The sequence below is a fragment of the Acanthisitta chloris genome, unplaced genomic scaffold (assembly GCF_000695815.1).
Source record: "Acanthisitta chloris isolate BGI_N310 unplaced genomic scaffold, ASM69581v1 scaffold9171, whole genome shotgun sequence".
Taxonomy (NCBI): domain Eukaryota; kingdom Metazoa; phylum Chordata; class Aves; order Passeriformes; family Acanthisittidae; genus Acanthisitta; species Acanthisitta chloris.
Window position 1 is genome coordinate 47,246 of NW_008656459.1, and position 13,519 is coordinate 60,764.

Sequence of the window (13,519 nt, forward strand, 5' to 3'; positions counted from 1 at the left end):
GAACATCCATGGCCAGGTTTCCACAAGGACAGAGTTAGTCCTGCAATATTTGCATGCTCTCCATCTGAAACAAGTAAGTACACCCATAGTATCCAAATCAAGTGCAGCATGTTTTCTGAGTTATTTATTTTCATTTTCTCTTTCTCATCTCCCACATATTTTGGAACAGAATGTTTCATTTTGCATCCCTGCAACCCAATCATGTAGTACTGAGAGTAGTAACTACTGATGCTGAAAAATAAGTACACAGTCTTACTAAATTTGCCATCTACATTTGATACCTCAGTCCTACATCAGCAGTGGGTGTGGTCCCTTTCCGAGATGTAGAGCAATAACTTATTTTTCCAGTATTCAGTTACTAATAAAGCATGATCACAAATTCTCCTAATATCAATTTTTAACCTTTTAAAAAAATTATACCTGCAAACAAGATTCTGAAAAAGCTATTGTATTTTAAGAATCTGCTTCTCTTGTGGTGAGCAACAAGATTTCAGGGAAATTCTGAAAATGCTGTACTCCAAGAGAGGAATTTTTATATTCAGCCTGAAAAGCTGGAGTGCAAAACTTCCATATACAGAGCAGTCAAGTGGCTACAGACAACATGGCACCAAATACAGGGAGAACTTAACAAAATATCATGGATTTGCTTTCTCAAGTAGAAGTGAACTAACAGTTTGGATGTGCAGCAAAAAGAAATGCATTTCCACTCCGTCATATCAGCACTTTTAGTGCCTGTTCACACTCATTTAAAAAGATCTCATTTAAAACATTTGTCATGTCCTGCGATGATCAGAACCATTCAGCTAGACTCCAAAATAATAGTGGTGGTTACAGTAAATCCAAAACACCCTTTATATAAGGGTGTTTTGGAATTCTGCAAGTCCTCTTGGAATGAAGACTAAATTGCATTCTGACAAAAAGGGCAATATTCAAAGTAAATGAATGTCAGTTTCATCAACAACACTTTTTCCTTTAGGACTTCCTCAGAGACCCTCCAAGGGGCCCGATTCCCTGTCAGAAGTAATTCTATCCCAAAAGTGACCAAAAAAAAGATATATATTTCTTTTATATGTACATATTATACATATTTACATTTTTTCAATACTACATTTGTCAAAGGAAAAAAGTCCCTAGATACAGATTTATTATCTGCCTTTAAATGTCCCAATAGTATTCTTTTTCCCTTTGAAAAAATTTACAAGTCCTCTTCAGGTCCTTTGAAAGCTAGATACAGTCCACGTTCCGCAGGCCACCATCCCTCGTCAACGCACCAAATCTAAAACGAAAAACCAGTATATTTTTAGGGGGTTGACTAAATCACAGAATCAATATTTAATTCATTATCATTTATTTCTGGGTTCTCCTTTCCATTGCCACATATCAACACAGGCATCTGTACGTAAGTTTTGCATATGCAAAGAAGACAGAAGAGAGCATGCTTTGCTCCAAGTATGAGATTGGGGGTGGGGAACAAAGTGAAACTAATTCAGCTTGAAGCTAAACTCTGCTCTACCAGCAATTTACCCTGAAGCTTTCAGGAGAGAGTTATTTTTATGTGTTTTACCATCGTCATAGGGAAAAAAGCAAAGCCAGCCTGTGTGTGATAATGACAAGCTGACTTCCTGTCATCCTCTCAGGATTATAAGACCTCTTCACTTTTTTTAAGCAATCTGAAAACTGCAAAATCATTCAGACTGGTGTAATTCCTCAGCTGTTAAAAATAACGTCTAAAAATGAAGAGTTGAAAGACATCACTGAGTTGCTGCAACAGTACTGTGTTTAAATTCAGAACTGATATGTCTGTGCAACAGATAATTTTATTAGTTAAATCTAAGTAACATGAAACAAAAATACCAAAAAATGGCTGGGTCAGAATGATTTTACAGCAATGTTTCAAGGTTTCGAATAAATTTTTTTTGCTACAGCTCATTTCAACAGTTCAAAATATATTTACAGTTAAAGACATTATAGAATTGTCCTTAGTTTAAATTCTGGACCTACAAAATGTATCAAATCAAGCCTGTTCCTAATATCAGCCCAAAAAAGGGAAAACAATTGCTTGCCTTTCCAAAACGTGATTGTTCTCAGCCAGCTCTTTAGCAACACCTTGCACTTCCTCCTTTAGTTTCTTCATACTGTAGTAACCAGAAGCAAAAGAAAGGTTACAGTTTTTATAGGGACAGTTACCTGCTCTAATCACTCACCACCACACAGCTTTCAGTAACTTGTCATTGCATACAAAATAAGGGACAGGGAATAAGTTGGTTATTTATGAACAGTGACAGGTGATATATTAGTGCTGTCCCTTGCTCACTTCCAAATCTGTACCACCACTTTAGCAACATAAAATTCTTGATCTTAATACAGCAATCACTAAGTCAACTGTAACTTTTTTCAATTTGCTTGTATAACAGGTGTACAATATTACATGAATCCAATTAAGAAATTCTCACCCAAGAGTCATTTCCACTAATGTGTTTGAGCTTGGATAGACTGTATTCATTGTGTGTTTCATCCCACTGGAAGCTGCAAACATTTTCTGTGGCAGAGCATCTTGTAACTGTAATAGATAAAAAGGAATTTAAGTTACAATATAAATTGTCATATATATCTTGATGCCCATCTTAAAAATCCTACTTTAAATTCTCCATTGCTATGATACCTCATAAAATCATTACAGTACTAAGGCAGCTGATATTCTCCAAGCTGAGATCATCACAGCAAGTTTTGTATTGACATGACCTATAGTTCCCTATTTTGTTCCATCTTGTCTAATACTTTCATAATAAACTCTCACAGGAAGAGGTATCTGTTTGTTACGTTCACAGATATCCTAAGGCAACAGAATCCTAATCAATTACTTTGGTGGTGCTACTAAAATACAAATAACAAGTAAAATGCTGCTCTCAACCATTCCTTAACTGATTTTACACTTATCAAGTGCTTTTCTTTCATTTATATTTCCTTTCTTAAAAGTAAAAATTTTTTCACATGAAAATGCTCCTATTGACTCAATTTTGAGATAATTCTGGTAAGTTTGCATCTTATAGAGTCACTGTCCAAATTTTAACACATTTTCTTTCATGTCATCAGCAGCATTAGTTTAGCATGTGTCCTGAAGTGTGTATCCCCTAATCTGGATTATGGGAGTAGTGTTTTTATGCTTCATAAGAGTATTGAACTAATCCTCTAAATCCTCAGATAACGTTATGGTAACAGTCGCTCAGAACATTTCTCAATCAACAGATTTTTTGGGAAATACTAATATTACCAAAAACACCAGCCCCAAAACCACAAACCCCAACAAAAAAACTCCACCCAAATGAAAAAAAACCCTCACCCAAACCCCAAATAACCCCATTAAACTCCAAAATTAAGTCACAATTCACAAAATAACACCACTCTTCGGTCCACTCTGGCATCATCAACGAAGCTACTATAGACCAAACACTACATCCATGCAGCCTTCTATTTTAATACAACTGCATCAATTTAAGATTCACTATAAACCTTATTTACAGTTAACAAACACTAATTTTGAAGCGTTCTACCTCATTAATATAATCCTGGTATTTGGACACTTCCTCTTCGATACCAAAGCACTGGTTGGTGAGTGCCAGTAACTGCTTCCTTGTGTGAAGCATTTTCCTAAAAGAAAAAAGGTTTTCTTTAGAGAGCTTCCTTTATAAAAGGGGTGGACCAAATATTAAAGAAATCAATAGCTTGCCTTGCCCAGTCCTCAGCTTTGTCCAAAAATGTATCATACTTGCTGACACATTCATCTTTGAAGAGAGCTATGGCTTTTGTAGCATGCAAATACAGCTTCTGCCTGCAACACAGAAACAACCAAAACAGTGTCATACTGCTTTCAAAACCCCATTCCTCTACCTTACTCTCCGAAATTTGGAGAAGAGGTTTGTGAACTTAAAATCTGTTCAGCCATCTTTATTCATGCTGTTGTAATGTAAAAGAAACTCGACATTCTACATGAACTGACAGTTTATGTCTCAAAAAGATTTCCAAGCTGGAAGAAAAAAAATTACTTGGAAGCATTTAGTTGCAATTATTTGTATATGAACAAATAGTCAAATGTCTTCTTTGAGTCACTATTTACCTGAGCAGGTATATTTAAAGAAAAGGGACTCTGCATGGAAAGGACAGAAATCCTTATTATTTCTTATTTGCCTACTGCACATACTTGGAACTCCAGCATATATGAATAATCCTTTGCACTGAGTAATACACGTGCAAGAAAAAGAACAGAATTTTTGTGTCAGCCTGAATTCATCAGAAGAGAAAAAAATAAGCAGAGAAGCACAGGGTAGCCAAACAAAACCCAGTTCTGGCTAGTGTGGCAGACAGTAATCCCAGTGTAACTGCATTGCCATGCTATACATTACACCAGTAAGTGAAACTAAGGGATACTGGGACAATCTAAGACGTGCTTCTGGTATTTCATCAAGCCTTGTATGATAGCTATTGGTTAATTAAATTCTAGCTGGAGTGTAGCTGGACTGGCATCAGGCACGCATACCTATCATTCAAGCATAAAAAAAATCCAAACTGAGTGCTGCTCCTTTGTCTGTCTAGAGGTATATGCTACAAAGGCCAACCTCTGCTAACAGCACACAGCTCCTGTCCCAAATTTATTCCCCAATTCCCCAGTGCAGTGTTCCCACTGAAACCCCCCAGACCACTTGCTGCTCTCTCACTCCCCCAACCCCTCCCCCTGCAGAGGGATGGAGGGAATTGGAGGCACAAAAGATAGAGATTGCGGGTTGAGATAAGAACAATTTACTAAGAAACAGCAATGAAGTTAAGAAAATGAACAGCAACAACTATATTAGTAACAATGTACAAGACAGGTAAACAATTCACACGTGATTGCTCACCACATGGAACCCTGCACTGCCCCAAAGCACACACCGTGCCTGGACCTGAACCTACCTGAACTGAGCCTCTGGCCCCATGACATGAGGTGGTCTAGAATAAACCCAGGGTCCTAGTGTGCCCCCCTGGCTGCTGCAAAAGTTAACCCTGTCCTGGCTGGAACTAGGACACTAACAAAAACCACTGCCATTTCTCCCTGGAGTGAATCAAGTAAGATGTATTTAGTATCACAAATATGCCTGAACAATCCCAAGGAGACACTTGTGGTAGAAAATATACCAGTATTAAAAACCATGACAAGAAAGCCTATTTGCTTGAAGCTATTCACATATTAATGCAAGGACATGGTTTGAATAGCAGGAAAACCTCTCCTCTCCTTGGCAGTTACCCGATTTAGCTTCCACTATGGAAAAAGCAAGTGGTCTGTCTGTGAGAAAACAGTGCCTGCTGCATGACAGCTTTCTATCTGTAGTGCTCAGTGAAGCCACACTCATGATAGCAACAGTAAGACTTCTTTGAAAATTACAGCAGCAGTGTCTAAATTCATACAGCACTCAGCAAAGTCTAGGGAACCACTCAACTGACCACCCACCAGAAGAAAAACTTAGTTACTTAAATCTCACACCATCTCCCACAGCATCCTTCCAGAAAAACTGGCTGCTTGCAGCTCGGATGGGTGGACTTCTACTATGCCTGCAGTGAGAGGACTAGAGGAAACAGCCTTAAACTGAGACAGGGGAGACTGACATTAGATATTAGGAATACTTTTTTTTCACTCTTACGGTGGTCAGGCATTAGAACAGGTTGCCCGGGAAGGTGGTGGAATCATCATCCCTGTAGGTGTTTAAGAGGCATCTGGCACTGGGTGATATGGTTTAGGGATTACAGTGGTAGTACTAGGTGGAGAGTTGAAGCTGATGATCGTAAAGGTCTCTTCCAACCTTGACAATTCTATGATTCTAAACATAAGCATACATCATAATTAGAGACAGAATCACAGAATGGTTCGGGCTGGAAGGGACCCTCAAGATCATCCAGTTACAACCCCCTGCCATGGGCAGGGACACCTCGCACCAGATCAGGGTGCTCAATGCACCATACAACCTGGCCTTGAACACTTCCAGCTTCTCTGGACAATCTGTTCCACTGCTTCACCACTCTCACAGTAAAGAATTTATTCAGTATGCCTAACCTAAATTTCCCCTTTTTCAGTATGAAGCCATTCCCCCTAGTCCTATCACTATAGTTCCTGCCTGATGAAGGGTCCCTCTCCAGCTTCCCTGCAGGCCACCTTCAGATACTGGAAGGCTGCTATGAGGTCTCCACGCAACCGTCTCTTCTCCAACAAGGATATCCTGCCCTGCTTCCAACTGTCTGTCCAGAAAGGTGTGGGTTTCTCATCTGACTTGTGTCCTTCTTCCTAGCCTCAGAGCATGTCTCAGATACCTCAGGGCAATTTAAATAGCATTAGGCATCTCTTTATGAGGAACTGAACTGCTCCAGAGACAAGCACATCCATGTAGAGCCAGTGGAGCCTAATGGGAGTCTAGACAGTCAAGTTACACAAAGACACTTAATGTAGCCACCTCTCATAAGTGACAATTTTAAACAGACATGGAGAACTGCATTAAAATTTATTTTGCATGCTATATTTCCTGAAAGATTAAATATTCTAGAATTTCATTCAGCTAGCTCATATTTCATTAATCTGCAGAAAATTATCTCCACCATAGTTACAAAGTAATTTTGCTCTAACTGAGGGCTTTTTCCTTAAGAAAAAAAAAAGGAAAAAAGTGTACTTCCTATAAAACAGTTATGCCCAGATAAGGAAGAGGTATTTCACATTTAGAAGACCTATCAGTGAAGAAACTCCTCTGCCAGAAAGCACCTAGTTGTCATATGCTGCATCCCTGTGTATTTAAGATACTTACAAGAATTTTTTCAAAGCAATCCTAAAGAGTTTATAATTTACAATAAAAATCAATGGAAGAGCTTATTGCCAAGAGCTGAAGGAGCTGAAAGCAATCATATCATTTGCCAAAGGTAACTTCAAAACTTACTTGTCAAACTTGTGAATTTGTTCTTCATTATAAGGAAGCCCTAGGATCAGAGCAGATGACAAACATTACCAGTTTAATTCTGTTTGCTGTATTTGTGTAAAACTCCACTAAGTTTACCCATTTGCTACTTGGTTTCCTTCACCTGATAGGTAAAAGTGGTCATTTACTTTTTTCCCGCCATCTCTCCAGTCTTGCAATTCTAATTTAGGATATTAATAGTGGTGTTTCATTCATTTGGGCTTTAAGATGATATCACACTAAGACAGACCTACAGACATAGTCACTGTGACTAACTCTCCATACCTATCACAAATATCCTAGTCAAAAAAAGACTAACCTGTCCTTTACATTACATTTCATTTCATGTTAAAAGTGAATCAAATAAGTTACTTACTTCGTTCTGCTTTGTCTTTTTTGAACTGATAATAGATATCTGTGATGGAAGACAGCAATGCCTGCAGCCTTTCTGGACTAGAGTGGCAAAAGGAAGAAAACGATATTTTATACATAAACTCAAGTACCTATTAAAGAGTTTTATGAACTACAACTCAGTGTAGAATTCAATACATATTAAAACAGTTACTCACTTTCTGTCTTTGGGATGCATGCCTTCCTGATTTGCCCAGGTGTCAGCCAGCAAACCACCAGGAGAAAGTTTGGTTTTGACATCTTGGAGACTAGTTTCTAATGTGCCCTGAGAGCTGGAGAGCTATGTAAGAGCATGAAAGTTCAATCTTACCACTGGGTAAAATGAAAACTGACTTGAGGATCACTTGAGACTGAACATGTTAATACTACAGATCCAGAGTAAGGTCAGTGTTTCACTGACCTCCATTAAAAAAAAATATTTCCAATTATCTTCTAGGCTTTGCTAAAAGCAGATGAAGCATGATATTATTAGAGAAAGAATCACATTTGATGCTAGCATTTCTGTTAGTTAAAATTAATTTTCTTGCAACAATAGGTTTCAACCTTTCATATGTCCCCTATTTACTTCTACACTTGCTCCTTTGGTTTGTTAAGAATCTGTATAATGACTATCCACGTAGTTCATACATTTCTTTCACTTCAGTTCATACAAGCTTCAAAATAAAAATGCACTAATCATATTTTGCTTTTAGAATGGCGAACTTTATACCTGCTCCCAGGACACCACTGTGTAAAGTTATTTTTCAATTTTTCCTTACTTGTCTGGAAACATGATGCAAATTTTAAAGCAAACCACTCTGAAGTGTGTTTGCGTATGCAAAATTTTAGAATGCCAACAGAGGAATTAAAAAATCCTTAAGGAAAGGGAAAAAAACTGCAAAGTGAAATATATTTCACGGTTATAATTTTTTACTTGGGTATTTTAGAAAATGAGAGTGTATTTTCAGGAACTTATTTTCACTACACTGGGCTAATATAAAAAGATTTACTGTGTTTCCAGAAAGATACTCACGTCAGCATGGACATTTTAATAACCACTGACAGTCTAGAAATTAATTTGAAAATTCAGAGTTGCTATTCACAGAAAAACCTATGCTATTGTGTATTTAGCTTTATCTTTAGAAACACCATGTTCAGAATGACACAGCATCTTTGCAAGATACTTACACGCAACAGTTTTGTGTGTATCTCTGAAATTTCATCTACTTCTGATGCTTCCAAGTTGATCTGCATCAAATTCTCATATCTGACCACAACAAAATTACAGTTAAAAAAGAAAATAAGCAAGCAGTGAACACATCCAAAATATTTCTGAAATCTAGATTGGAACAATAATTGCCTTTTCTCACACATAAAATGCAGTCTCTGTCAAGTAGCAACCTTGAAACACTGATAACCTTAAGTGACCATTAATAATGGAAGTAGTTTAGGTTTGAAAAAAAAATCCTTGCCTTTTTTCTTACATTTGAACTACTAAAAAGAAGTTTGAATCTTCCATTCCTAATTCTTTATTCTAGTCACATTAATTGTACTCATTGGGCAGTGGGAAACTATTTCATCAAATAATTTAAAAAAATGTTACCAAGCTAAAGTTACTCAAAGTAGTCAATGATGCACAACAAACTCGTAATTCAGTGCCCCTAAATGCTTTTCTGAGGAAACTTACTAGAAAGGCTGTGTTACTAAAATCTTAAAGGCTGCAATAGGACCATCTGTTCATATTGATACTTTCCACATGACCATAGCTCAAGTGCCAAATAAATCATTCAGGATAGTATTTTTCCTGTTCGGTCTCAAGAACATTTTATTTTAAAAAACACCATCACAACCAGCTCAACAGCTTCCAAAAAACACATACTGTGCTCAAGTTCAATACTTCATTTACCTTTTCAAATAAAAACTTTGCATTGTCATGCTTCAAAGCATAGCCTTGAAAAGGAAGGACAAACAAGAAGACATGTCCTTTGCTAAGCCCACAGAAGTCTTCTAAGTCAAACAAACTGAAAATCCTGCCCCTTCATAAGTAGCCATATGTGCAAACACATAGAAAATTTATGTCCACATGAGAACTACTCAGTTTGCAAATTAACGTAATTTTTTTTCTTCAGATTGCTGCTATGAGATATTGCTCAATGCACAGTCACAAATGCTGAGTCACAAATCAGAACCTACAGTGGTTTCTTCAGGGCACTAAGTGGCTTTCTTCTGTGGGGACCTGGCAGAAACCAGGAAGAAGCTGTCTGAACCAAACACAGAGCTGGACAAGAACCAGTCCTGCCAACTAGTGTAAACTGGCTTGAGGAGGAGTTTGGACTACTGCCCTGATAATTTATAACTAGGCTACACAGGTATACTGTTATCTTGCTAGTTACCAACTTCACTAGTTTCACAGCTGGGGTTTTTCTTTGAAGTAAATACCTTACAACCCAGATGTATCAGTTTGCACATTTGGCAGACACACACAAATCTGTCAAATCCTTGGGTATCCATAATTACTACATATCAGCTGTTCAATTTGCACATAGATAGCAGCTCCAACAGGCTTAAGTCTATTCTTAAGTCTATTCTACAAACCCAATGGCTCTACATGTGTGCATGAATCATCTTGTGGGTATCTGCATCTTCAGAGCAGCCTGGAAGCAAATTTAGAGAAACTTATGACCAAGACAACATTTGGAAGAGACTGGCAGCAGGCTGAACAGGAAAACTATCACCCATAGGAGAATCCTAAGAAGAGCTGATGTTCATACCAGACTGCATAAGAATAACACACCTTAAAAGACAGCTACTGCTAGTTTGTGGAAAGACAGAACAAAACGCTGCAAGGATTCTTTAAAAGTGGAAAATAATGTGACTGCAAATTGGACATTGAGTGAAACTTGAAGAGAAAACAAAGATCAGGAAAGAGAAAAAAATGATACTTTGAGGGAGAAGTGAATGCTGCAATCCTATCTCCTGCAGCCAGCACTTGACTGAAAGAGGTAGAGCAGAAGAGTCTGACCACTAAAAAACATTCGATTCCCTGACATAAAAGACAAGATAAATAAGTGTCTTCTCTGAACTCTGAAACCTGGAAGTCTCCTATGCTAAAAGGTAAAAATTCTTTAGTTGCCTTATTATAATTTTTGTCAGTTTTACAGAAAGTAATCTAAAAAACCTTTTGCTATAGAGATCTAATGGGTCCTTATGGGTAAAAGTGAGATTCTGTGATACTGACCTCTCCATTCGAATGAACCTAAATAGGTAAAAATAATTTAAGAAAAAAACAGAAATAGAATAATCTGTGCAGTTTACTTTTGGCATGCCTATGTGCATGCACTGTGATCTAGTGATATCCCAATGCAGATTTGTTTTTTGGGGGTGTTTTCGTTTTTTGGGGAGTGAGGGTGGTTTGGGGTTTTTTTGTAGCTGTTATATTTCCACATTAAAATTCCTTCCATTCAGAAAATGCTGTGGTCTTAAAGCTGTGAAAGGGGCAGCATATCAAGTCATACATGATCAAACTTGGTGACAAAAGCATTAATGAAAGGAAAGCTACACTATTCTTTGTCCAGGCTTTACTATAGCTTCTAGAGTCAACAACAGCAAATGAGCTGAGTCAGAGAAGAAAGAAGAATACAAACAATTACTACTCAGTACTAAACACTTGTTCTCACTAGGTTAAGCAGCAAAATTAACAGTCTAATTTGAGTAAGGCATATTAGTAAATCTACAATAATATTAAATCATTGCCATCAGGAAAACCATTCTGATTCAAATTTAGTTTTTATGTGCATAAACTCTGCAAATAAACATAACAAAATACCATTGTCACTAAAGATGACAATGAAAAATCAATGCATTTGGTGTAGTGCTTCTACTCACATTTTCTCCGCTCTCTCAATGCTTCTGCTGCAGAAATCCAGCCTGATGACAACCTCTGTCTTTTTATGAACCATTTCATTGTAATCATCCTTGATTATTTCGCTAAAAAAGTGAAGCATTAGTCTGTAACAAAAGTATTCAACTGCTATCCTACCAGAAACCAGTAATACAATAATTCACCTATAGTAACTGCCAGTAAGAATTCTTTCAGTCAGACATGCATTACCATAATCCTCATATACAACTACCTTGTGCAAACTGTTCAATTGTACCAGCATGTTACCAGAGGCTGGACTTAAATTAACTACAGAAGAAAGTGAAGTTGGAAACGCCTTAACTTTATTGCCAGAAAAAAAAGTATTTTTGTTTCTGTAATGACAAAAAGCAGGAAAAAATTTAGAAAGCCTACTCATATTCAAGAAGTAAAGAAAATCTCCCAAGATACTGAGAGGTCACAGAACTACGTAATGATAATCAAGGCATATCTCAATTAAAAGAAAAGAGCAAAGAAATGCAGTCAATTGCTTACATTAGCCATCGTATTCCTTTTCGCATCAGCTCCTGGTACAGTAGCAAAGAACTGGCAACTCTACAGGCATAACACACAATACCCGTCACTGCCTGGTGGAAAAAAACAACATTAGCAGTAACCTGGCATTCTCTTAACAATTGCTTCAAGGCAACAACTCACAACAAAATAACACAGATTAATAAAAAGAGAGCAACAGGAGGATGGCAGTTTAAAATGCGTAACTTGGCCTAAACTTTAGTCAGGAGATAACCGAACACTCATTATGGAGGCAGAGCAAAACATGGTAATGAGTTTTTCCAGTTATGCTGAAATATTTGTTATGGATGAAAACAAGTCTCACAAACAAAAATGACACCACTTACTTTCAGGATTTATTTTAATTTCTGGAAAGTCACAAGCGTATTTCTTCAACAGTTTGAGAATTAAACACAAACATTAAAAGAAACTGGTAAAAAACACCACGCTTTTAAGTTCAAAGGGTAGGGACACTTAATTTCCCTAATTCCACTTACAAGTTTGCTGCTTTATTTAGAATTGTGAACAAAGTTTCAGAAATTATAATTTACAATGTTTTAAAGGGACATACGCTTTCAGGGCTACCATGCCTGAATACAAGGCTTCTCAGCAGTCAGAGTTTCATATGTACAGTATAAATGGTGATCATAAAGCCAAGCATGGCCGTGCCCACGTTCAGTAGTTTTAGAAAAATGACCAAAAGAATGAAACATCCTCTACTTGTTTCCCACAGATTCTGAAAATTTGTAAGAGGCAACAGAAACTCCACTCTTCTGCAGAGTCCCAGAGACTCCTCTCTATTAAGAGAACGAGGAAAGTGATTTTTCTAATGTTAAATTTTGCACCATCACAGGCGACACTATCAATCTTCTCTCTAACTTCAGCACTCCACAGTGTCAGGCTCCGTTCCCCCCAGTGCTGAATTATGCACTAACAAAGCACCTGGACTTTAGAAGGCTGAATTTAGGGGAGATTGTGGGGGTTTTTTTGTTGCACTTTTTTGTTTTGCTTTGTTGGTTTTTTAATATGCAATCACATTTTCGACAAAAAGTACAGCTTTAATATACTTTTTAGATCCTTTGTTAACAAATACATTTCTGTCAATCAGAATCCTCATTAGTATATGATAATAGTTTTATTAACACTATTCACCTGAAAATCAAGCAGCTCTAATTTCAGTATCACTATCTAAGAAAGGTATATAAACTAAAATCATAATTACTCACTTTAGCCATACTGGCATCCCCATCCAAATCATAACGCTGATGCACTTTTGGAAGTAAAACTGAAATACAAAACAAGTATCTGTATTTTCTTATTTTCCATAAGAGGATTCAAAAGTTCAGATTGTTTTCCCTCCCCACCCTATACACTGCTTTTATGTGTATCTACATGGATTTTAATCTAATCGGTTACTGCAACACCTTATAATGTCATGTGGTTGTCATGTACACTTTCAAAACCAGTCTTTGTTTTTAAAAGCTTTAATAACTTGGTACCTTCAGCAAACCGTCCTTCACTTCCTTTCCCAGACTCATTTTTGAACATGCTGGACAGCACAAATGCCATGCAGGTCTCCAACTGTGATCTCTCTTTATTGAGAAAGCCAGCTCTTTATTTCTGTTCTTCAGCCCTACATTTGCCTGCATGGGAGACCATTCCCTTTTATCTCATGACTGCTGAGTTTCACTGACTCTTAGAGGCAGGACTTCACCAAAAGGTTTTTCTA

General features: G+C 37.3%; 1 protein-coding gene across 1 annotated transcript; it reads right to left on the reverse strand.

Annotated features, from left to right (window-relative positions):
* Window positions 1-941: 941 nt before the first annotated feature.
* On the reverse strand, window positions 942-13,075 carry LOC103811373 (serine/threonine-protein kinase TBK1-like; the record flags this gene model as incomplete). Its single annotated transcript, XM_009084344.1, has 12 exons — window positions 942-1,276; window positions 2,064-2,135; window positions 2,454-2,560; window positions 3,552-3,648; window positions 3,728-3,829; window positions 6,951-6,990; window positions 7,345-7,421; window positions 7,538-7,659; window positions 8,547-8,625; window positions 11,244-11,345; window positions 11,773-11,864; window positions 13,017-13,075. Coding segments are annotated over 12 exons (1,001 nt in total), but the record flags the coding sequence as incomplete, so codon positions are not given.
* Between the last annotated feature and the right edge of the window lie 444 nt (window positions 13,076-13,519).